Source organism: Lycorma delicatula, chromosome 7, assembly GCF_047948215.1.
Source record: "Lycorma delicatula isolate Av1 chromosome 7, ASM4794821v1, whole genome shotgun sequence".
Classification (NCBI taxonomy): Eukaryota; Metazoa; Arthropoda; class Insecta; order Hemiptera; family Fulgoridae; genus Lycorma; species Lycorma delicatula.
Window position 1 is genome coordinate 98,579,808 of NC_134461.1, and position 26,035 is coordinate 98,605,842.

Sequence of the window (26,035 nt, forward strand, 5' to 3'; positions counted from 1 at the left end):
TGTTGACTCATTACTAAACACAATATAATCAAGAAAGCTAGTATTTGATATTTTTTGTTTTATGACATCATCATAAAAACATTCAGCGGGAAGTACTGGTATAGAGAATTAATTTAAATAAATAAAATCAAGCTTATTCATAATATCTTTATATTATGAATATAAAGATATATTTTTTTTAAAATTTCTTATTGTTTTAATCAACTTTACTTGAATATTGTGATACAAGCAACACTTTCCTTTTTTTGAAATCAAGGGCTTTTGCCATTATTTACTAATGGACTCCAACCTATCTGAATATTTAAAACCTTTTGTCATTCTTTCCCATTGATTTTAAATAATTATTAACTTAGGTAGTCCATATCTAAAATTTTATATTACAACTCTTCGTTTCAATTAATTACTAATAGTCCACAATATATGGAAGAAATAGATAAGTTCCAATTAAGTCATTAACTCATGCCCACGTAAAAATAATTGTTAATAAAACATATGTTTATAAGGGTTTCATAATTTTGCGTTAACAAAAATGTAAGCCTTTTCCTTGGGGAAAAAAGGAAAAAACCATGAGGTATACATCAGAAAAAATATCAAAAAAATAAAACCAGTGACTCTTTATGTTACACTTTAGAAAAGGCATTCACTTAAAAACTTATATTCCTGATACTATATTTTTTATGCCAAATAATAGGATATTGATAAAAAAAATTGTAAGAAATTAAGTTAATTTGGAATACTGGAATCAATATACAGTAGCTCATGGTTATCCTTAAATGAATCTTTGCTCCAGTTATATGCAGCAGGTTAGATCTAGTAGCAATTTGATCTTTATGAAAATACTTGTTTCCGAATGAAACAAATAATTATATTATGATGCAATTATTGTTTTAGTTTATAAAATTTAAATCACAGCCTTTCATATTACTTCATTTTTAAAATATAAATTTTTGATATATTATATGCAAAATTTATCTTTTCTTCTTATTTTTATACACTTGTTTAGTATCTAATTCACTTCAACATGTTTTTTTAGCCACTGCATTTATTTTTAACTGCTTTTTCAAAATGTATAACATATTAGTTATATATGGCATATATTATATAATATTAAAATAACATAAAATGTACTTTTCTATAATTAGTATTTACTTATAGTCAAATTACTTACAATATATTATTAAAGAAAATGTCGTTTTTTTATTATTCTATATATATATAATATTTAACTGAATAGTGACCATTTTACATTACATTACAGTACTGACTACTTTCATTCATCTTTAATTGATTAATACATTCATAAATACTTTTAGATTTAAAGATAAAACAAAGTTGTTCTGTAAATATTTGTTCAAATTTTTACCTTTTTCTGGTTCTTTTATTTCAAAAAAATTTAGTTGAAATCTTCACATGAAAACAAGTGTTTATTGAAATGGGGAGTAAACTGCATTTCACACAATCTGATGGTTCTACAAGCACCTGGAGTATCTTTTCAGGGTGGCATTTTTCAGAATACTAAAGGTTGGGATGCAAGGAAAAGTAGTTGAAGCAGTATTTAAAAAAGTGGTTCTCATATATTTGTTTGCCAGTCCCAGAACAAAAGGCAAAGAGCGTAGCATAAACAGTAGACATCAGTCTTGTGTGTGTTTGGCGTGGATGTTTTATACAATTATAAAACTATAAATAAATACATTTAGGCCTAAACACTAATCCGTAACAGCCGATTAGTCTGCATGATATTGCATAAAATATCTATTTCAGGGTCTATTAAGAAACAAATTATTAATTTAATAATATATAAACAGGATTAAATAAGTAACTAATAAATATAAGATGGGAATTAGTTCATTGATTGGAATAAACAATAGTCGATTAAAGACAGTATGTATACATACTCTCTTTAATCGAGTAGCATTATAAACCTGTGCTCGTTAGGCAAGATATACAGCTATGCTGTTCATCAGATCTATGCCAATTCGACTTGGGCAAGCTATACCTACCTAGTTGATTTGATTAATGTGCTTATATTATTAGTTAGAACATGGTTGAGTTACAGTAAATGTAGTTAATATATGTTTTTTATGGTGAAGTAACTAACCAATTCCTTGGTCAAAGATTTCTCTTATGCTGTCTCAGCTTTGTGTAGTTCTTAAATTGGTCTGAAACTCTTTTGGCTGATGAACATATATAATTTACTAGTTACATCATTGAACTACTTTGATTTGTTATGTTTTGCATATAATTTTATAAGCAAATGTAAATTATTGCTGTAAAATCTGAAGTTTTCTTTACTTAATTTTTATGAAATATCAGAAATTAAGTAGTTTGTATGTATGAACATTTACATTATTTCATTATTAATTAATAATGCAAACTCAAATTATGGTAATGCCAAGCGGTACGGTACGTTCTTATTTTTACAAAAAATACTTTGAATATAGTGTTGATTACACCACTGTAAATTAAATGCAGATCGATTGGAAACTAAAATACAAAAAAAGTATTCTGCAAAAAAGGTTATTTGCATCAGTAAGTCGGAACAGAATATTAAAGGAAAAGATTTCTTAGCATTTATTTGTTGGTGTTAAGACATAATAAGTAAAACTGATCTAGTAAGCTATATTATATTGCATCCACTCTTATAAAAAAAACTTTTAATGCATTTTCTAAGAAATCATTATTGCATTTTAAATTTGTTTGTTCCTAATGATTTTTATATTTTTTTATAATTTAATGAAGCAGTTATTGTATTTAGAACAGGCCATCTGTGCTTTAAAAATTTGAACTATTATTTTGAATCTTATTGCTGAAATTTGGACTAAATCTTTCAGATACCATATCAAGAAAATTAGAAATGTTTTATTACAATATTCATTAAAATATTCTTTTTTAATTTTCTATTCCAAATTACATTTGTAAAAATATGTTTCTATTTTTAAATGCTTAAAATGCTACATTACTAAAGTCAAGAGAAGATGTTATTGTTTAAATAAGAGTTGGAAAAATTTAAGTTTATTTATGGAAGTTCAGATATGATTGCACACAGAAATTAAATTTTTTATCAACTTAGCATTACTTTTCTTATTTTTTTTTGTCAATATTTATGTTCATATATCTGATATTCAGACGATCAAGAGTATTGTTTGGAATGTTTTTACTTTCTTGTATGAAGTAAAGGAAATGTTGTGATCGTAAAAAATTTCAGATTTCAACAGAAATATCCATTTTGACCATCCCTGAATTCATTTTGACTAGTTTTAGCGTGACGTCTGTACGTACATATGTATCTTGCATAACTCAAAAATGATTAGCTGTAGGATATTGAAATTTTAATTTAGTTCTGTTATAACTAGTTGTGCACCTCCCCTTTTGATTGCAATCGACTGAACCAGAAGTGTCCAAAATCCAAAAAAAATTGGATTTTGGACTTTTTCTTAACTGCAGTAATAAGCCTTCATTGAGAGCTTTTCAACAGTAAGTGGTACTTATTTTCATTGGTTCCAGAGTTATAGCCAAATAAAATTTTAATTATGAAATATTTGGATCTTACAGGGAAAGGCACATTGGTTCAAATCAGACTTCCGCTCCTTTTTTTTAAAATTTAAATAATATATTGATTTATTAATAATTATTAACCACTAATTGTAAAAAAAAATTATGATAATAAATCAATAATAAAAAAAATATATATGATAAAATATCATGTGATGCCCACATCAGATTTTTTTTATACTTAAAAAGAGTAATGATAATGAAGTATCAACTGTTCATTTATTAATAGTTACATGTATTGATTGAGACTTTGTAAATAAGATTTGAATAATATTTTATTATATATCTATTTATAAATAGTCCACACTGAACCATTATTCTTGGCTGTGTTTTGTTTTCAGTAGAATATTCAATTTTAGAAAGTAATATTAAATCTCGTTAATTTTAATAAATACTGTTTCATTTACTTCTCGAGTAAGTTAGGTATTTTTCCTTAGAGATATGTTTTTGATTCTAAAACTGTTTATTAACATTTTTAGTTTTATTCATTCATATTTATTGATAACCTTTTTTTTAGATCAACAAAGTCGGAAAAATTATATCCATCAATGCTTCAGCGATCAGAAGAAATGGAACCATATTACAGTGTTCCGTATAACTTACCTCCAGGACATCATTCCTCGCAGCCAACAAGTCCTACCCCTAGTCAGATGTCACAAGGAACACCTTCCAGGTGAATTAATTGTTAAAATTTATATGTTAAATGATGTAATTATTTACTCATTTTAAATTTTAGAGGTAGTCATCAGATTTATACTGCTTAAGTTATATATGAACCAGTTGTTTGTAGTAAGCAGAATGGATTTTTAGTTATGCTATATGGTACATTTTTCATAATTTATCTTTCACAACAGCTAGAAGATTTTTAATCATGTGTACTGCTATAATCTATTACTTTTGTTGCGTTATGTAACACATTTTACAAACTCAAATAAATATTTCAGTTACCATATTTTATTGCTGAAGATCAATTTTTAAGCAAGATTCACATTTAATTAGATTATAATTACAATTGAGATTATTTTCTGAATCGAGGTGAAACAGCAATAAATAAATATTTGTGCATTTCAGAAAACATATGGTCATCATTTTCTAGGATTCAAAAGGAACTTGTTTGTCAAATTTCATAATTGTAGAATCACCCTCTATGCATTAAAAAATTGGAAAACTTATTTAATGTATGAAATTATATTCAGTGGAATTGTGCTTTTGCATAATAATGCTTGAACTTATAAGCATATTGAAAATTTCAGGAATCTCACTGTGAAATCTTGTATGTCTCTCAATCTCCTTACAACCAAAGTGATTTGCTTAGAAGTCGAAACAATTAACATAAAAACTACTTCTTGCAGAAAGTTAAATGATAGCGACTATCACAGAAGTTTGAAATTTATTTTTCTTCATTTAATACAAGGGGCATTCAGATCGTTCTGGGATTATTAATTTTTAATAAATGTAGAACATACTTATGATAGTAAAAAATACTTTTATTCCCTGCTATATTTATCCCAGTGTTTCACTGGTGCTTGGATACCTGCAGTGTAGAAAAGAGTTGTTGTTACTTCAAAACCAAAATACGACTGACTGCTTCACCTCATCATTGCTGTTGAAATGTTGGCCTCCCAGAAACAATTTCAAAGGCCCAAACAGGTCAAAATCGCTGGGAGCGAGGTCTGGACTGAACAGGGGATGTGGCAATAACTCCCAGCCAAGATCTTGTAGCATGCATGTTATATGGTAGGTTGTATGCAATTGTGCATTATCCTGCAGAGACAGAACACCTTTAGTGATCGAACCAGGCCGTTTTTTCTTGAAGGCATTGTGCACATCTTGAAGAACTTTGCAGTAGTACTCACTGTTAATATTGACTCCACAGGGTAGAAATTTGATGTGAATGATCACAAAAAACTGAAGCTATAACTTTGGTGGCTGCAAACCACCTCAACTGGGATCATAACTCACTGATGTACGGCCTTATTTAAAATGTTTGCACCACTGAAATTTTTTTACTGCGACTAATAGTCTCATCACCGTACTACGTAAGGAATCATGAATAAATCTCACCAAGTTTTATGCCTTCATTCAAGAGAAATTTCATTACAATGTACTGTTCCACATATCCATTCACTACATTGAACACCATGTTCTTTATGACTGACTGACTGTTGTTGTTTAACACCAGTATGCCATGCAATAATAGCTGACTCTTGTACCTTATGTGTACAACTAACAGAATGCGCAGGAATCTACATTTACATTCTAGTATAACAAAAGTCCTGGATTGACGTGAACGTCCCTTGTAATCCAAAATTACTGGCAGGAAAGTTTGAAAATTAAATAACGAAGGTTTATGTGTGTGTTTAAGTTTTATGTGTGTAAGTAATGTAAGTTATTAAACCACCAGATTAAAATACATTATTGCATTTAAATTGATAGTTTCCATTACCTCCAGTAGCAGAAAGCAAAAGTTATAAAGACTGACAAAGCAAATCTGGTTGATATTTTAAATTTTAAAATGTTTGTTTTTAATTTGTTCTACGATTATATTTTAAATGTTTATCATGAGATGAGAAACACTGTTTGAAAGCATTACTTTCAGAAAAGTTGTTACCTTTTTTTAACTGCATCTAGTGTTTTAATAATTGATGTAATATATACATCAATTTAGTATTACATTCAGTTCAATAGTGTATAATATTTGTGTGAGTGATTTTTGTTTGGCCTGAATTTTGTTTTTTAATCTATCTTTTAAGAAATCCTACTTCAAGATCAACATGATGTGCATGAAATTGTATAAATTAATAACAAATCACTTTTGCAGTAAGGACAGAGAGATAAAAGATTTTACAGTAAAATTCAATCAAATCTTCAATCTCTTTATTAAGATCAAGCATTATTATTCAAAAGCAAAATCCCATTGGACATCATCCTATAAATATTTGTTTTGAATATATTCTCAAGGTGTTTCCATTTTTCAAATAGTATAAATTTAGTTCTTTTAACTTGTATTTTCTTTCCAATGTTACTAAGTACATCTAAGAGAATATTACTGTGATCATAGCTGAATTTCATTCCTATGCTCAAGACTTGTTTATGTTAAAGGTCACAGAGTTAAAAAAAAAGAAGGCTGTTCTTAAATTATTTTAATTTGTATACTGGTTTTTATCTATGAGCTGTTTATCCAAGCTAAAGGATAGATGAAGGAGTATTGATTTGGTAGAGTTTATTCAAAATTTTAAAAGTATTTCATCTGTTTTTACATCCCAATTCTACAATTGCTGACAACAATTTTGATTAAAGTTAAGTTACAGTACTACTAATATGTATGTGATTTATGGCAGGTGATAGGTATGTTGATGAAAATTTTTGTTTTGAATTTCAGTTCAAAAATTTTGACCAAATTGTAACATCTAAATATACAAATGCTTAAAGCATTTTTTATTCTTTAGTTTTTGGATATTTCTCCTTAATCTGCTATTTCATGAGACAAAATTTGATAAAGCAAATTTTTGTTCTTTCTCTTTATCTTATTAGATATTTATGATAAACAGGGATAACACCCTTGGTACTCATTAAAAATATTCCAGTACTAAGTACAACATTAAAAATATGGAAATTTATTTTGATTTTTTTTTTTTAAAGTAATAAAGATAATTAATACTTGCAAGCACACACAAAGTAATCTTTACAAAATGAGGTATAATAGTGAAATAACTATATTTACAGAAAAATCAAAGCTTGTCTCTGAAAGAGAAAGCTAAAACTTATGAACCACTTGATTGAAGAATTAACTTTTATATAACATTAAACCTTGTTTTTTTTTTGTTCTTGATTTTTAGTTTATCTGAAGAAAGCATGTAAGAATTACTGTATAAGAAATGAAACACCAAAAATGTCCTGTTTTTCTGTTAGCACAATTTAAGCATTCCTTAACTTCATCAAAATATATTTTAAAAAAAATTGTTTTAAGCAAGTTTTAGTTTAAGTAGTTTAGTTTTAGGCAATTACTACTCAAAGTTAAAAGGCTCAGTGACACAAGGATGGATTGCTAGACCATCAACTGGCTTCTTGCAGCCTACAATATCCAAGTCTTTATCATTAAAATATTCATAAATATTGAAATTGCATTACTAAGAAAAAAGATGAAAAATAGAGTTTTTTATGAATAATTTTTAATTATTCATACAAGTTTTTCTTCTAATAAGTTGAATGAAACACTAAAAAAGAAGTTATAAAACTTAATTTTTTTTTTTTGCAAGATATAATAGTTTGCAAGATATCACTCATTCAAGATAAACTTCCTGTATTATCTCAAATTATGTATAAGTTTAATTTAATTTTTATTATATAGATTAATTAGCAAGGTTAATTAATAAAATTCATCTTATACCAGGTGTGTGAATATAAAACCGGAATTTTTGTATAGAAATACACATTTATTGTATGAAAATGATAAAAAATATTTTATTTGAAATATTGTCCATCACTAACTATACATTTTTCCCATCTCTCTGATAATTTTTGAATGCCACGCCAAATAAACTGCAAGCAGCATTTCCCAAGTGGTTTTTTGGTTTTCTTGCTGTCTTTCATTTAGTTCATGAGGAATCCATTTTCCCATCCTCTGGATCTTTCCCATGGCTTTCAAACGTATGGACACGACTTCTCATATTACATTTAGTTGATCCATGAGTTGTTGCGTTTGAGCGTTATCCTCATCCAACAATGCTTGCAATTCGCTGTCTTCAAACTTTTTGGTGTTCTTCCACATTCTTCATTTTCATGTCAAAATCACCATGTTGAATTTTTCTTTCTTTAAACCACTGAAAGCACTGATTTACCAAGAGCATGTTCACTGTAAGCTTCGACAAGCATTTGATACGATTCTGCAGCAGTTTTCTTTAAATGGTAACTGAAAATCAATGCTTTTCACAAAAAAGTAACAAAACTCGACATGTTCAATCCTAATTAAAACTATGCTGTTGTATGAAACTTGTTTTGTGAGTTGAAAATCTTTGTCACCTGTCAGAGAAAGAAAATGGTGCCAATGATGCAGTTTGACGGAAACTACATTGACAGCTAGGGCCATCTATGGGCAAATTACAGTTTCTTATTTACACACCTGGCACTGTAATGTCTAAATTTGATAGAATCATATAATCTAATTTATCATTCATGAAATTGAACACTAAAAATACTAAAATACAACACCAAAGATCTGAAACATAAACTTCCAAAAATTAGTTATTCATAAGTTTTAAATTGAGTAACTTTAATGCCCTGCCCTCTGTTAATTATTCACAAATTATTGAATATGCAGATAATTCATTGAAATAAATTGTATTTTGAAATTAGTAGAGAGAAAATTTGACAGACCCTAATCTATTTTTTGCCTTCAAGCAAAAACGTGATAATAATTTTTCAGGTTATCAAAGTTATACTCAGCCAGGCAGACTTCACTATAAATATGTTTTTCTTAAATGCCTAAAATTTCTGCAGTGATTTTCATAACTATCATGAATTATTAAATCTGTGGACTAGTACTGAAACTGTGTCAAAGGAATCAGTATAATTCATATTTCAGATGTTTGTCCGAGTACTATTCTGTCAATCATTTTGTTTTTTAAGTGTAGAGCTTAAAAATGTAAAAAGCCAACTTAAAACATTTTTATTTTATAATTACTTGCATTAATTATATATAATTCCTAACTTGATCTTATGCATGTCAAGTTTGCATGAAGATTTTTTTTTTTAATTTATTGCGTGTGATTTATGAGTATGATTTAACTTTTTATTTTTTTCAAAAAACAAAAACAAAGTGCTTTACATTTTTATATATTACAGTCCTTGTTATTTATAATTTCAGATTTAATTATCCTATATCACCGATTAGTGCTTCACCATCCAGTCATGGAATAAGCAGAACACCTGGTGGTTACGTAGGTCTGTTTTCAAAAGTCAACAGCAAAGATGATGACGGTATGTTGTTCTGCATATACTTTTAGAATTTAATTTGTTATTTGTAATATGAGGTGGTAAAATATTTAAAAAAATGTAATTATTTAATACCTTTTATTGGATTGTCAGAAACCCAAATTAGTATTTTATAAAACCCAACAATCTGTTGGTTTGGTTTTACTATACATTCTTGAACTTCCCTTCCCATCTACTATATTTTCTAGCTTATCAATTTGTCACTGTTGTGCTTTATAATTTAGGGATGATCATTTGGTTGTCCCTAAACAAACTAATTTCATTTGTTTCCTCTGTATCATGTTATTTAAAGTTAAATTTATCTTTCTATGAAATTTAAAAATAACACTTGTAGCAAACTTAAACTGTTTTATACTACTTATATTGTAGCTATTTCACCATTATTTTGAAGATATTGTTTCTTCTAAATTTTTAGAAGAATCTTTTCTTGATGTATCTAAGTATCAAAAAAAAACAATTCAATAATCTCAATGTGATCTTTTTTGTTGGGAATCAAACCCGTGATCTTCAGATTGCCAGAATGATTCACCATGTTGATCATTATTCAGTAATAATATCTACCTTACAATAGAATAATGGATAAACCATTAAGAATTGTTTCCGTGTAGGACTGCATTTTTTTATTTTCTTTATAAAAACCATCTACAGTAATCATGATGAAATAAGATTTATCATATTTGAACCTTGATGACTAGAGGACTTTTATTCTAAAAAAGAATAATTCTTTATAAACATCTTTTTAATTTTTTTCTTTTGTACTAAAACACAACAACCTTAATTGTTTAAACAGTCACTATCAGGTGAAAGTACCCCCGTATTCCATCAATTTGAAGTTTCTAGACCAAAATTTTAATTATGAACAACAGGGAAACACATGCAAAATATATTTTCAAAAACAAACTCCAACAGCTCCAAGAATGTTGATAAGTCTTCTTTATTGCACTGTCTGTGATAAGACTGGAATTATTTTCAAGGCTTTGTTTTTTCTTGATAAAATTAATTGAATTATTTACTGTAATTTATGGTCAATTTTTTTTCAATAAAAAATCATAAAAATCTGGGCATTTTTAAAATTATTTTCTATTAATTTTATTTTCATTTATCATTGTTTTATCATTTTCCTAATAAGAAATCTCTTTTCATACTTTCTTATCTTATTTAAAGATATTTTATGTTATGTGAGAAAGTTGTCTATATATTGTTAGATGCAAATTGCATCCTTCAGTGATGTACTGTAAAAAGAATATTTCTGCATTTCCTCACTTAAAAAGTAATTACTGATAAAGATCTTATCTTTAAGAATATCCCCTTTATTCCACAAAATTTTTAAGTTTAATTTGTTTGGAAAAATTACATTAATTTAGCTGATTATAATTACTTAATGTGTATCAACTAGTATAAAAAATATTTGCTTTTTTGTTGCAGTTCACGGATCTGCTGTAAGTCTTGTATCAACTACTTCTTCCCTGTACAGTACACCTGAAGAGAAACACGCACATGAACTTCGTAAATTGAGACGAGAGCTTGGAGATGCTCAAGAAAAAGTCCACACGCTAACCAGTCAGCTTTCAACTAATGTAAGTCATACATTTTAGATTCTTTTTTTAAATATCTTCTTCCATAGATTTAGATGGCTGAAATTGTTATTTTATGATTTAGAATAGGACATTTAAATAACAAAACTACACTAAACTGTTATTGTATATATTTTTAAAATGTGTGTGCCAGTAAGAATACTCCTCCTCCTGATTAATAAACAAACTAAGATTTAGTTTAGTGTGTAATATTTTAATGATAACAGAAAACTGTATCGATATTTGTGTTTTTTAATGAACAAATTCATAAGACATTAAAAAAGAAGAATAAAAATTGTACTACATAAATTCAACATTTAATATTAGAATTTTCTGACAAATGTTTTATCAGAACTGGATGTATTTGTTGGCAATTGTTTTTTTGATTCAGTATTTTCAAATAACTATAATCATCCGTGCCAATATTTGATTCAATTATAAAATTACCATATTCAATTGCAATTTTCAACTTAAATTATGTTCTTAGAAACTGTGATGAAACACTTTACTGCTTATTTAATGAAAAGTTTACGGTTCACAGATATCGAAAATTTATTTTGATGTGATCATTTCAAAAATATCTATAAATATTTTGGTGTTACTGTTAATCAGTGCCTTCAAATTTCTGTTCAAGGCCAAATAAATATTTGATTTCTACTGCTAAGGAGTACAATAGAAAAAAAACAAATATTTGATTTAAAGAAAATATATAAGAACTTTTTTAACAAAATATAACTATAACAAAAATGTTCTAATTATATGTTATGATCAACAACAATTATTAGATATGTTTTATTTTCATATGTATTTTTACTTTGCAGGTAGAGAAAGTATTTCGATTGGCAAAAATTTTGCAGTGTTATTGTTTAAAGATCCCCTTAGTCCAAAAAATACACAAAAAAGTTATAAAAGTTTACAGAAGATTTATTTATACAAGTACATGAGTTTAATAAATTACACAAAAATATTCTACATATGGGGTATTGATGTCATTGAATTTTGGGACAAAATAAAAGTAGAGGGAAGGGTTAATTTTTGCCATTTTTAATTTTCTTTAGCGAGTAGACTAGAAAATTGAGTTTCAGGTGTAATGAAAAAGTTATGTTATTAAGTTCAAGCTAAAGTTTATAATTAGCTTAAAACTCTAAAATTTTAAGTAACTTAATAAGTTAACATATTAAGATGACTGCAACCATTACAAATACAGCATTAACATATATATAAAAGACAAACTGCAAAATAAATAGTCATTAATTTTGATAATTGTATTAAGGAATTCTGATAATATTATTAGTAATCTTTAATATTAAATGAAATTTAAATCACCAAAATACAGTAAATAGATTTTCACTATATCCTGCATCTTCAATTGGTATTTACATTAAATAAATTATTTTTATAATTTGTGAATTTTGAAATTGTTAAAGTTTCATAAATTTTTAAACTTATTATAGATGAATACACAAATTCTGCTGTCCAATATTGGAATGATTCTTAGTAACGTTACATAAACATTTTAAGGAAGTTTACATTTGGTTGTTGGGTTATGTTATTTGTAAAACAAAAATCTCTTAAAACATAGTTCATTTTAATAAATTATAATTTTTTAAAGATTTTATTTTTTCATTATAGTCTTTTTTTAATACTCATGATGAAGTAAGAAAATAAATCGGCCTTGTTTTTGTATCTAACCCTCAGATATTTCATCTTTTTTTCTAACCCTCATCTTAATTTGGCATTATTAAAACTTTGAAGAATGTAATTAAACAATTTTAATGTTTGTCTTAATATATATATATTATTTTATTTACAAATTGCACTAATTACAAGTAGTTCATTTTCATTTTACATTGCTTTAGTAACTGCTCCAAAACTGGAATCTATGACAACAGTATAAACAAAATTTTGTTCTTCCTTAATTACAAAATGTAAATAAAAGTAAAAGTATTTTGTGCAGTAGCTGAAAAAAATGAAAACACTGTTGAAAATAAATTAGTAATTTTATTTCAGTTTTTTGAAACAAAAACAGTTACTGTCAGTCCATTTCATTATTACAAAGTGTGAGCAGAATACTAAACATTATGAAAAGAGAAATATTTTTGTGGTAACTAAAAAAAAAAAAGAAAAAACTTTGCTGAGAATAAATAAATATTTTTATTTTACACAAAAACAGTTACAATCTGTATATATCATTATACTGAGTGAGTGACTTATATCATGAATGTACAGCAAGCGATATGCAGATTTAAATGACATGAAATATAAATTCGGCAGTGTATTTTATTCAAAAAACTTAATAACATTTGAACCGTTATGTGGTCAATAACTTTGCTTTAACTGGAAACATGTACAAGCTGTTTTTAAATTCTTCAACATCTTGAATGTAATTACATTTTACGTTGTCATCAGTTTTCTTTTTCTTTATCACAATTGATTTTATTTTTTGATGTGATTTAGATTGATTGTTATCACTAGGTTTACTTTCTACAGCTTTTTTATCATCAACCTCAACAGGTAATTTTTCACCATCAACCTGAATCGATAATTTTCGTAAACATAATGTTGATAATTGGCTTTCATCTCCAGGGTTTTCTAAAACTCTTTTAAGAAATTTATGAACGTTCTGTTTTTTTAATGACTCGATACACTTTATTTCTTTTTTTATTCGGTCAAATTCATACTCATCTGATACAATTTCCGCCCAGTTTCTCTTTACTTCCTCTTTTAAATGATTATCTGCTTGTTGTTTTAATAGTTTAAGTGATTCTTTTCCATGTTCAAACTCATTTGTAGTTACAAAGTTAACAGATATATTTTGCAAAAATTCTATCATACGGTGTTGAACGTACTCAATTTTAAATTTGTCTGCTTGCGATTTGACTGTTAATGAAAAACCAAGAACTCCAAAAGTATCTTTTGTTCCACAATCTACATCATACCCTAGTTGTTCTTGTGTTCTTAATGTATTAAAAAGAGGTTCTTGTATAAGTAACATTAATAATTCGATTATACAACTATCTTCTGTATTAATAGTATTACATTGATAGTAATTATTAACAAAGCAGTTTGTATCTTCTGTGTTAAAAGATTGAACTTTAAGTATTTTTTCACCTACAGGAAGTTTTCGAACCCTAACAACAGGATAACACTCTGATGATAACAACGGACTGTAATTTATTATCTGCGTTATAGAAGTCGACATATTAACGGTTTCTTCTTTAGAAATATTACCTTGAAATAAACATTTTACATACAATTTTTCAAAAAAGTTGGCACTAAATTCTTTTAATTTTTCAAGGGTTACATCAGATGTTGCTTCAAGTTTCTCTATACTAGTCCAGTAAGGTTTACACAAAATGGATAATCGTAATTCATTACCAAGTAAAGAAGGCTTTAAAACTCTATTTTTATATTTTTTAATTTGATCTTCTTTTATCGCTTCAAATAAACCAGGAGTAATTTTATCATTTAATAGTTTTATTTCCTTTAATACTGTTTCCAGTAATAGATGAAGTTTATGATTGAACCCTTCAATTTTTAAAATTAATCCATTATCTCTGACTGACAATGAGTGGTGTAATCCAGCAACAGTAGCTGCATATGTTTCTTTAACTGATACTATATTGAAAATTGATACAATTAGATCACACATAACTGAATTTTTTGGCATCGATGAAGCGATTGGAGAAATCATATACACTTTAATACAGCCATATGGGAGTTTAAATTTTGTATCCTGCTTGTACCAGACTTCAATACTTTTGCTAGAGATTATTTTTTCAGGATATTCTATCATATTACTTGGTTTTGGTAGTATATCAAATTCTGTAGCAATGTATTTATTAGGCTTTGGTAAGAAAAGTTTAGGATTTGGTTCACTGTTTCGTAATTCTTCTAACAGTGTTTCCGGTATATCTGATAAATTATATTTTGTATTAAACCAGGGTTCAGTTCGATCAAGATTTACTTTACTCGCTGCACTTTTTGATAATATCATTATGTTGCATCTGTCTATAGTCATAGAGTCAAGAAATTTTATTATTTCGTCAGGCTTATATTCAAAAAATAATTTATCCCCAGTTATATAATCTTCTGATGGATATCGTTGCATATTTTGAGATAACAATTCAACGTTATCTGATGATGAAATTTCTTCAGAAAATCGGAAAATGGTTTCATCAATTAATTTCATCTCTGTAAATATCGATTCTACTGGCCCTGTATTCTTCAATAATTTAATGTAACTAAAAACAGATTTCAATATATTTTCTACATTTAATAATCCTTCATCTGTGAGATTAATATCTATTGAAAATAGGGAATAAATAGAGTTGCTTTCAATCCCATCGTCACTATTTCCAGCAGTTATACTTAGAGCCCACAATTTTTCCCAAAGATAAGAAATTAAGGATCCTTCTCCTTCATGGCCTATCAGGAATGATAAGTATGATAGTGGTTTTGATTTATAAAGATGAATTACAGGAGGAAATGCCCAAGTAATATGTAATCTGTGTTTGTCTTTTATTGGCAGCACTGTGTATATTTTATTAAACAGATCCATTTTAAAAGGTGTATCTAAATCATGGTAAGAATCTAAGGGCTTAAAATTACTCGGAATTTGGCCAAAATATTGGGCGACCCATGATCCTACAAGACTTATTGGCAGTCTTGTTTGAACAGCAACAGTCATTTGGTGAGCTGAATAATTTTTCTCCCAAAAATGTCTTAACCCTTTATATAAATTATCATCGGATATGTTTTGCTGTAAAGTGATCAAATTTCCCCACATAAACTTGTGCACTGGATTGTTTAATAGTGCTGTACTACAAAATAATTGTTCTATTCGACAACTATCAGATGTAAGATTCAGTTGAAACTCTGATTCTACAGCTTCTCTCTCTCTTGTTATAGAGTCCCTCAGCATTAGTGGACTAGTAAAAAAATTAGTGAAGCGATATAATGCACCACTTAAATATTTATTGGGAATGTCAAAATAAAATGTTGTATGCTCACATTCTGTTAAAGCATTGTCTGAACCACCTCTATTTGCAATATATGAATCAAATTCATTCTCTTTTGGAAAATTTTCACTACCCATAAATAACATATGCTCCAAAAAATGTGCCAAACCTTGAATTTCTTCAGGATCACTGAAACTACCTATACCTACTGTTAGCCCACAGGCAGCCAACCTTTCTTTTTGATCACTCCCTTCTCCATCATCAGTATCAATACTGTTGCTACAGGTGTCACTGCTATGATCAGATGAATTATCACTATTACCATCATCGTCAACTTCACTTAGGTCAGAATCTATATCTGTTAAAGCTACCGAATCAAAAATAAGTAATGCAGTTAATCCATTACTTAATTTCATCACCAAGTAATTTTTTTTATCACTTACTGATTTTACAGGTTCCCTTAGAAATGTTACATTATACTTTTTAATTAATTCATTTTTAACTTGCGAAATATTAAGGGAATCTTGTTCGTTCATTCTACGTTTTTTATTTGGTATAGAAGTTTTCGAAAACGTTTTGTTGGTTTTTATTTCTGCGTGGCGCATGCAGTTTTCGTATTTATTAAAATAGTTTTTCGTTAAACTAAAAAAACTGTTGATTAATGCAAGTGAAACAAAATTAGTTCTGCATATCGGTTTTTGGAAACGATTCATAAGTTACGTAATCCACTATGAATTACCTAGTTATGATTTAAAATCTTAAAACAGAAAATAAACTCGACTTGCACAACTTAACAAGTTACTGAGAAATGAAAGAAGTTACCGACATAACCTTACTACTCGCTGAACATATTTTACTAAAATCGACAGAACATTTCCAGTTATAATAATCGTTCAAAATGAGTGTAGAAGAAATTGTTAGCTTTTCTTATCCATAACATTAAATTAATTAAACAGCACAAATTAACAATATAATTTTAAGAAGTGTAATACCTGATACTAAACACAATCATTACTCGCCGTAATCCTAACCTCTACTTTATTGTCATCCAATTCGATTATCTGACAATATTCATCGCTACGTCTACGTTTGCCGTAGCGGTGCATTGCTGAACTAAACTACACGTCGGGTAATATGAGGGAAATTAGTATCGTACTATGGGAAAAAACAGTTATATTTAACGCGCATACGCACATACACACAAAAGAGAGAGAAACATACATAAGTTGATATTAGTATAATAATTTTTATTTTACTGGAAGTTCAGAATAATCAATAATTTGAGTTATTTTATGTAATATTTGTATTGAAATGCTTTATCATTTTGACTACAGTATGGGGTTTTTTTTAGTAGTACTGTCCCGTCTATTCTATTGTGAATCAATACTTAAATTAAAATTATCAACATTTTAAATGTAATCACTATATTCACTCTGTGTACAAGGTGTTTGTTTTTGTAACTTTTAATTTATTACCGACTTAAATAGAGCGTAATTATTTTATACGACTTCGTCTCTGCTGAGGAGGAATACTATTTTGGATAAGTTTATTTGTGATGTCAGAAACTAACCAACCCTTCACAATTATTTTATAAAAGTGTTAATTTGTCATTGAAGAGTAATAATATATGCTAAGTAATGTTTTCTTAAGACTACTGCCCATTTTCGGCAAATTGAATTAGGATGTAATATTTTTTGAACATTTTCTTGGTCTTTGCATTTACCAGCTAATAACGTATAAAAATATATTTAAAACAGAGGTCATACTCTCAAAACCTTTTTTTTTTATTTCTGTAAAATTAACAGTCTATTCTCATTTAACATTACCTTTAGTTAAACTTATGACAATAAGAGTAGCATACTTGAACCAGATACTGTTTGGTCCCAACAACTACCAAAAATAACCCTTAATTTGATACAAAATGGAAATGTAAAAAGAAATATTGAATAGCATTTGCAAGAAATACATAAGATAAGATCCTGTTTTTTCTTATTAAAAACAGAAAATTCATGAAATTGTTGGAGCTTATAAGCCCTTTCCTTTTTTGCCAGTGAAGCAGCAATTCAAACTTTAGAAAATGCCTTTCAATGACCTTGGATTCAGTTTGTTTGGCACCTAGTTTCCTTGCTTAAGAACCAAACCCATTCAAATTCAAATATTTAGAGACATCCATTTCAATCACATTTAATGGCTTTGCCAATTATATAAGCATTTGACATTGATCTTAATTGGCCAGCATTGCCTCCAATTCTTCATCTTCAAATGTTTTTAGTTGGCTCCTTGTCTTTCAGATCAAAAGTTCCACTTTTGAATCCTCTAAACCAGTACTCAAAAGCTGAAATTGATGAAGTATATAATAGCCATAAGTTTAAGCAAATGAAGAATTTCAGCTGTCAATTTCTTCAAATTGAAACAAAAAAGATAAACTTTTTCATGTTTTACTAGTGCTGGACTCACAACAGTTTTCTCTCAATGGTTCTGTTTTCTGCCACTCTTTTTTACCATAATGATTCTTTGTATATGTACTTCCCGTAAATTGCACTTTGTTGACACAAAACTCAACAAATTCAATGTGCTGAAAAATATATTGTTTACACTCCAACCAAGTGACACATACTGATTCTTAAAGCCTATCGAAGGTCGAAACCATCAGGTGCTAATTAATTACACAATTCTTGTTAATGCTTTAATTAAGTGTAATACCAAAATAAGAACCTCACCCTTTTTTTAAGTCCATTAAAAAATGAAACAGATCTGACTGAAATGATGACAGTGTAATGTTATTTGTAGATACAGAACATGATGAAAATGTTAACAAGTAGTTGAAATCAAATAGAATACCTTATGATAATTTGAAATATGTCACTTTGAAAAAATCATATGATAAATATTATCGTATTTCTCATAATAATCATTACAATTTCAATATTAAGGATTATAAAAAATGAATTTGGTGTAGTGATGTAGTAGTATTTGGTCAGTTGATTTACTCTGTGGCATACTGACTTCTAAAGCAACCAAGAATGTTTTGTCTTGGGTTTAATTCCCAGTGAGAGTTTGGCATTTTTTCACCATAATTTTATCCACCTTTCCTCATTAAAATATGTATAGATGCATTTCTAAGGTCAGTTATAAATTAAAAAAATGACGTTCTCAAATAATTTAGAAGACATATTTTTTAACTGTTTTCAAAAAATAAGGTGGAGTCTTTTTTACCTAATTTTTTGTTTATGCTAAATTCTTACCATGACCAAATTGTAAGAATTCAGTTCAGATTTTTTTTAGAGTAAGTTAGGGTGGTTCTGTTATAGTTTCTTCCATTTTACATCATTAGATGATTTTTTTTTACTACATGGCATGTACATATAAACAATTTGAAAATATATTTTTTTGTTTTTTATCATTATTAATTAGTGATAGAATGTAATGCTACACAGCCTAAAGCCACTCTAATTTTCTAAATATTAATAAGAATTTTTATTAATTAGTCTATGAAATTGAAGTAAAAGATTAATATACATTCATGGATTACTGACCACCACAACAAAAACTTTTAATGTCATTTTTCTTCATATGACTGTTTTTATTTTTAACTAATTTTAAGTTTATGTTATATTAGGTTTATTCCTATTTGCATTTCTCTCAAATTACCTTTTTTATACTTTTATGGTATTTGTTGGTCTGTCCATATTTTGAAAAAATGAATTTAATAAATTCATTTAATTTAATTTTCAGCTTTTTGAATAAGTTGAATTTTAGTAAGTTAAATTTTAAGCATCAATTTAATGTTAGGAAGATGTTTATTTTTTTAAATGTGGCATTAACTTCAAAAATTCAAAATTTAAGAGAAAATTAACATTTTTTTAGCGTTTACTCTTTATTGTGTTTTATGAAATTTGTTTTTTTTTTTTTTTTAAATGTTTACACTGTCATGATTACGCAAATATTTTTATTATTTCTAATTTATTTTTATTATTTATACATTTGTGCAAAATAAACATTAAAACTCGAGCTGTTCAGTGTTTAGTCATCCATTGGTTTACCACTATTCTTTATTTATATTTTTTTGTTTGTATTAAATGTTAATTATTAAATATTTTAATATTAAAAATGATAAATTTGACTTAAACTGATCAGTGTCTGAAATTAACATTTTATCTATATTTTCTGGATTTGTAATATTAATTTGTATTTTATCATAATTTTTCAGATCTTTTTTTACATTCTTGTATATATGTTCATGGTCATTGTCATTTTCTAATAATTCATGAATACTCTTTGTTTTAACTATTTAATTTGCATCAATTTGTAATGATAATTTTTGTAGACACAGATAATTTTTTTTTATCGTTACAATCCAACTTTAAAGTATTAATAAAATGATTATAAATACATCAATTTTATTGTTTTTACATATTCCATTTGCTTTTTGTTTGAAATGTATAATTATTTGAAATAATTTCCAACCATTTTCATTGAACTTCATGATAAGTATGCATATCGACTTGCTTTAATGTAATTATTTTGTTTATAAATGTGTTGAAATCTATAAGAGACATCTGTTTTAATTTTAACTGAAATCTTTCTAAAAATTCTGTTATGCTATCTTCGACATAGTCAACTGAATGTTTATCTGTTTAAGATTTAAATGATGTAGTCCAACCTAAAATATTAAATGTATCACGAATCAAATAACTTACATCATAACTAAGTTGCTCATTGATCCATAATGAATCAAGTAATATTTCTTTCATCATAAACATTAATATTTCACTTTTACTAATCTTTTCATTGTAATTGTTTTTGTTTGTATGATAATAATTTGTTGTTACAGTTTAGATCATTTTCATTAAAAGAATACACAAGGAAATAACTTTCACCTTTTGGATACCAACTAATCTTTATTTCTGCTAAACTTCCCGCTAATATCGGTTTATATTTAAGTATATTTTTAAAACCATTTGTTATAATTTGTGCTTCTTCCTCAGAAATATTTCCTTGAATCAAACATTTTATATATAAATTTTCAAAAAATTCAACACTAAACTATAATATATTTTCTTAAGTTATATATTTATTTGCATTATGTTCATCTATATTCGTCTAATAACTATTCATTACTAATTTTAAACGCAAATCCAATAATAAATAAAAACAATAATTTACATAACCCTTATCTAAATCTTGTTTTATTGTAATAAATAATTCTTCATTAATGTCATTTTTAATAGTTGCTCATTTTAATATTGTTTTTAAAAATAAATTTAAATTTTGATTGAAATCTTCAATTGTTAAAATAATACTAGATAATTATGGATTTATTGAATACGTAATACTTGCTGTAGTTGCCAAATACAATTCTTCTGCTACAATCTGCCTAAATATGAAGCGAGTAGATTGGTAATGACAGAATTTTTTACTGAACTTATAGCAGTTGGTGAAATTGTATAAAAATTAAATAACCTATTGGTATTTTGAATTCTGTTGCTAATTTATACCAGGTCCAATATGTTTGTTATTTTCAATTTTTTTCAGCAGTCCACCTTCATTACATTTGTTAACAGTAATCTGAAATCTGTTGTTACATATGAATTTGGTTTTGGTAAAAATAAATCTTGATTTATTGTTACAGATATGCATTCATTTATTAGTTCTTCTTTTATAGTTTCTATTTTATATTTTGTGTTAAACCAAATCTTGATTTTATCAAGTTTATTTTCATTAGCTATTGATTGTGATATTAACATTATATTTACAGAATCTGGTGTCATTGAATTAATAATTATATCATCTGGTTTGTATTCAAATATTAAGTGATTTCTGATATGTAATCTTTTGATAGACAGTTGCATATTGTGTGATAAAGTGTTAACATAATTGAAAGAAGGTGTTTCTTGTGCAAAATTAAAACATGTTTGATATATTGTTTGTATCTCATGAAGTATCCATTTGACCAGTCTTGTTGGTTATAACAGTTTAATGTAACTAAAGATGATTTTTATTATATTTTCAATATTGTTAAATTAATAGTTATTTGAAATGATGAATATATAGAATTATTTTTAATGCCACGGTCTCCTTGCATTTAAATTTAATGCCCATAATTTCTTTTTAAAATAAGAATACAATGAGCGTTCAACTTCATCTCCTATCAGAAATGAAATGTACGTTGTTGGTTTTGATTTATATGAATTAGGTGGTAGTATCCATGCTATGTTCAATTGATCTACGTCTTGAACCGGTTGTATTATTTAAATTTTATAAACAATTCCATGTTAAAAAAAATTTTCTTTTCGAAAGTTGTTTTTTATAGATTCATTATTATTTGGACATTTATAAAGCATTCAATAAGCCATTTTTCTAATAAATTTAGTGGAAGCGTTAATTATTGGAAAAATTTAATTTTAATTAATTTAATTTAATTTAGTGGAAGTAAAAATTATATAAAGCTTTACAAAGATCTTTATCAGAAATATGTTGCTTCAGTGTTTTTAGATTATCCCAAGTAAATTTTCCTGCAGATTATTGGGCATCATTAATGCACATAATACTTGCTCTGTTTGCAACGTATCTGATGAATAATTTATTTGAAGTTCTGATTCAATCACTTCATGTTCACTTTTTATCGATGGATTGTTCATTATTTATCGATGGACATATAACAACAAATTTTTAAAATGTTTCCATCACATTATAAAAATATACTTCTGAACAACCAAAATAAAATGTTGTAAATTCGCAGTTGCATTATAAAATCTATCTCTTTCACTAATAAACGAACTAAAATCATTTTCCTCAGGGTATTTTTCACTTCCCTTCATTAACATATGTTTACAAAATATGTCAAACCTGGTTTCATTAAAATAATCAGCACCGACTGGTATTGAACATGCTGCTAATATTTTTATTTTGTGTGTTATAATTTTCTTCATCAGTTTCATTTTCTTTGTTGATTTCAGATTCAATGTCAATTAAATTTTCAATATCTAATATTAAAAGAATTTTTAAACCATTTTGTAATTTTAGTACTGAATAATCTTTTCTATCATTCAGTGATTTTTCAGGCGATGTGCCATAATTAATTATTATTGATTCTTTATATTACATATCTTCAGTAATTAAATTCATATTATTTATTTATTTATCCCTTTTTCCAGGTTAAATTTTATTTTACTTAGTAAAATTATTGCTTACTTTTTATTCCTAAAAATTATTAATTTCGTTTTAATCTTTTTAATGATTAATTAACTGTAATTTCTTTTTTTTTTAATATTAAGTGTGATTTATTTTAATTAAATAGCAATTATTATAGTAATATTATTTACTTTTTTCTTAGATGAACCATTATTACATTAATTTATTAGTATCATTTATTGTATTGCATAAATAAAATAATTAATTACGTTATATTAATAGTAATATTTAATATTTTTTATTATCCACTGAATTCATAGATATTTTAGAATTTATTTTTTACATTAACTCCAGTAAAAAACATTATATCTGTCCAGCACTTGTCAGTTACTTTTTAGTAAATCGGAAAGGGAAAGTTTTATATCAATAGGGAATTTTTGTGTTTAATCAGGAATTATTATTCTTCATTTGAATACTATAAGATTTAACATTCACATAAAATTTTGTTACATAATAGTTTTTTAATGAATGAATTTATAAAAATGTAGTTATTTTTTATGTAATTTGGTAATTCTTTACATTGCAATTTTGTTGAAGAATTTTTTTTCGGTTTGAAGAATACTGTGGTCAATATTTCCATTTATTAAGTAGGAAAACTTGCTTGTATAGTAGGGTTTTTATATTTCTTTTAGATTTTACTTATGATTTTTTAGTGCAATCACCGATTTGCATGTGTTTATTTATTTTATCATTTTATCATATATATATATATTTGAGCTTATTACATGATTTTGCATTAAATTATTGATAAAATAATTTATTATTTTATTGATATTACTACATTACAATTATCAAATATTAGCAATTAATGCAGAACAGAAAATGTTTTTTACATGCAAGAGAGTTTTTTTTTCTTTTTTTGGTATCTGAAGTGATTATTGCATATAATGCATATAATGCACAGTTTAATTTTTAAAGTATTCTCTAATTATTAAGGGTTTCTTGTTGTTTAAGAATTGATATTATATATCTTGAGGGAAATAAAGTGATTCTGAGATTCATAGATTTGTCACTAAAGGCATAATAAAAAATATATTTTTGATTGAAATGCATTTTGATTGATTTTGATAACTATTTTTTGAATTATTACTTTTTTGATATAAATTATCATATTCTTTTAAACTAATCGCAACCTGAAATATAATTTACTTCAAATTACAATTTCACTTATGAGCATTCAACTTTGTAATCTTAAAATAATTACTTGAAATTATTAATAATTTCTTTTAAAAGAAATTTAATAATTTTGATCAAATAGATCAGTAATATTGATCTATTTCAAACAAAGCCATTATTCACCTTGAAGAGGTTTATTGATGAATCAGAATTTTTATTCTCTGTTAATATGCAGGAAGTTAAATCTTGTATTTTAAATATAAAAAGTAATATTTCATGTAGTATTTTAACAGAAGTCATTGATGCCATTAACTCCGTTACAAAATTAATTAATGAATCTTTTAGTTACAAAGTATTCCTTAATTTCCTTATGATTTTGTTGTAATTCCCCTCCTTAAGAAAGGTTCGGTACTTAATTTACAAAATTATAGACCAATTTCTTTATTGTTTGAACTGAAGTGTTTGAAAAAAATTATAAAAATTTGACTTTAAGCATTTCTTGAAAAGCGTACGATATTAATAAAATTTAAAATTTCATAGATAACAAAAACTATTCAGCCTCAATTTTGTGGGTTCCAGTAAAGCAGTCCATTTAGTACCATATTTTTACTGATGAAAAACTTAATAGTTATGATATCATAACTATTGTTATATCATAACTATTGGTCATACCTTACCAACTGTAAACAAGTAAATGAAATTTCATCTTTTGATAGAAGAATATACATGTAAAATTTAGTCCCTCACTTCAAAATATAGAACATGGAGTGCCTTAGGGAAGTGTTCTCGATCCTTTGCTTTTTTTTATTGTTTATTAACAATCTGCCTCAAAATCTTGAGCCATTCATTGTAACACTTTTCACAGATGAGCAACTGTATCTATATATGATGATAATTATTTAAAAGGAATTGAAAATTGTATTATAGCAGCTCAAAAAATTATTCACTGGACAAATTGTAACTACCGTACTTTAAATATAGATAAAATCATTGCATTTTTCTTCCCAAGAAGATGTAACTTTCCTGATCGATCGCGTAAAATTTCATTGATGATAATTCTGGTTTTCTTGTTGCCCATAGAGCAAAGTTTCTGTTTGTTTTATTAGATAACAAATTCTCCCGGGATGATCAAACTGATTTTGTTTGTAACAAAATCAAGCCATACTGTTTTGTTCTAAAGCACCTTAATAAAACGCCAAGCATGCCTAGATATATTCCCATATAAAATGTAATACCACCTCTTGGCACTCTCTCAAAAAGTTAGAACAAGTTGATGATTGTTTAACAATTGAATTAAGATTTGAATTTAAATAAACTTTTGTTAATAGTTATTGAGCTTTTTCTTGTTTCCCAATTTATTTCATTAACGATTTAGATTGTTATTTTTTATTTGATTTCCTTAAGGATAAATATAGTATTAGTTAATTTATAATTAACTTAGCATAATTACATGCCTTTAAATGTATTTTAGCTTAAAACATTAATTGAATGTCTACAATTTAATAATCAAAGTAAATTTTATAAATTTATTTAATTTATAAATATTTTATCATTCTGCAATTAAACATATGATTTAAATTTAACTATTCTGGTTATTTCTTTATTAAACTATTATCACATGTACTACCGTCAATATTTTGAGCT

At 26.6% G+C, this 26,035-nt stretch overlaps 2 protein-coding genes across 3 annotated transcripts in view; one reads left to right on the top strand and one right to left on the bottom strand.

Moving 5' to 3' along the window:
- sick (sickie) overlaps window positions 1-26,035 on the top strand; it is a 944,125-nt gene that overhangs the window by 774,000 nt on the left and 144,090 nt on the right. For both annotated transcript variants that reach the window (XM_075371421.1, XM_075371422.1), the window contains 3 exons: window positions 4,070-4,225; window positions 9,419-9,531; window positions 10,972-11,123. In XM_075371421.1, the coding sequence (XP_075227536.1) occupies window positions 4,070-4,225; window positions 9,419-9,531; window positions 10,972-11,123 (421 nt within the window). The remainder of the gene's footprint in view (window positions 1-4,069; window positions 4,226-9,418; window positions 9,532-10,971; window positions 11,124-26,035) is intronic.
- On the bottom strand, window positions 13,233-17,202 carry LOC142328479 (nardilysin-like). The gene has a single exon (XM_075372297.1). It carries the CDS (start codon window positions 16,792-16,794, stop codon window positions 13,432-13,434), a length of 3,363 nt encoding a protein of 1,120 aa, XP_075228412.1. The 5' UTR covers window positions 16,795-17,202; the 3' UTR covers window positions 13,233-13,431.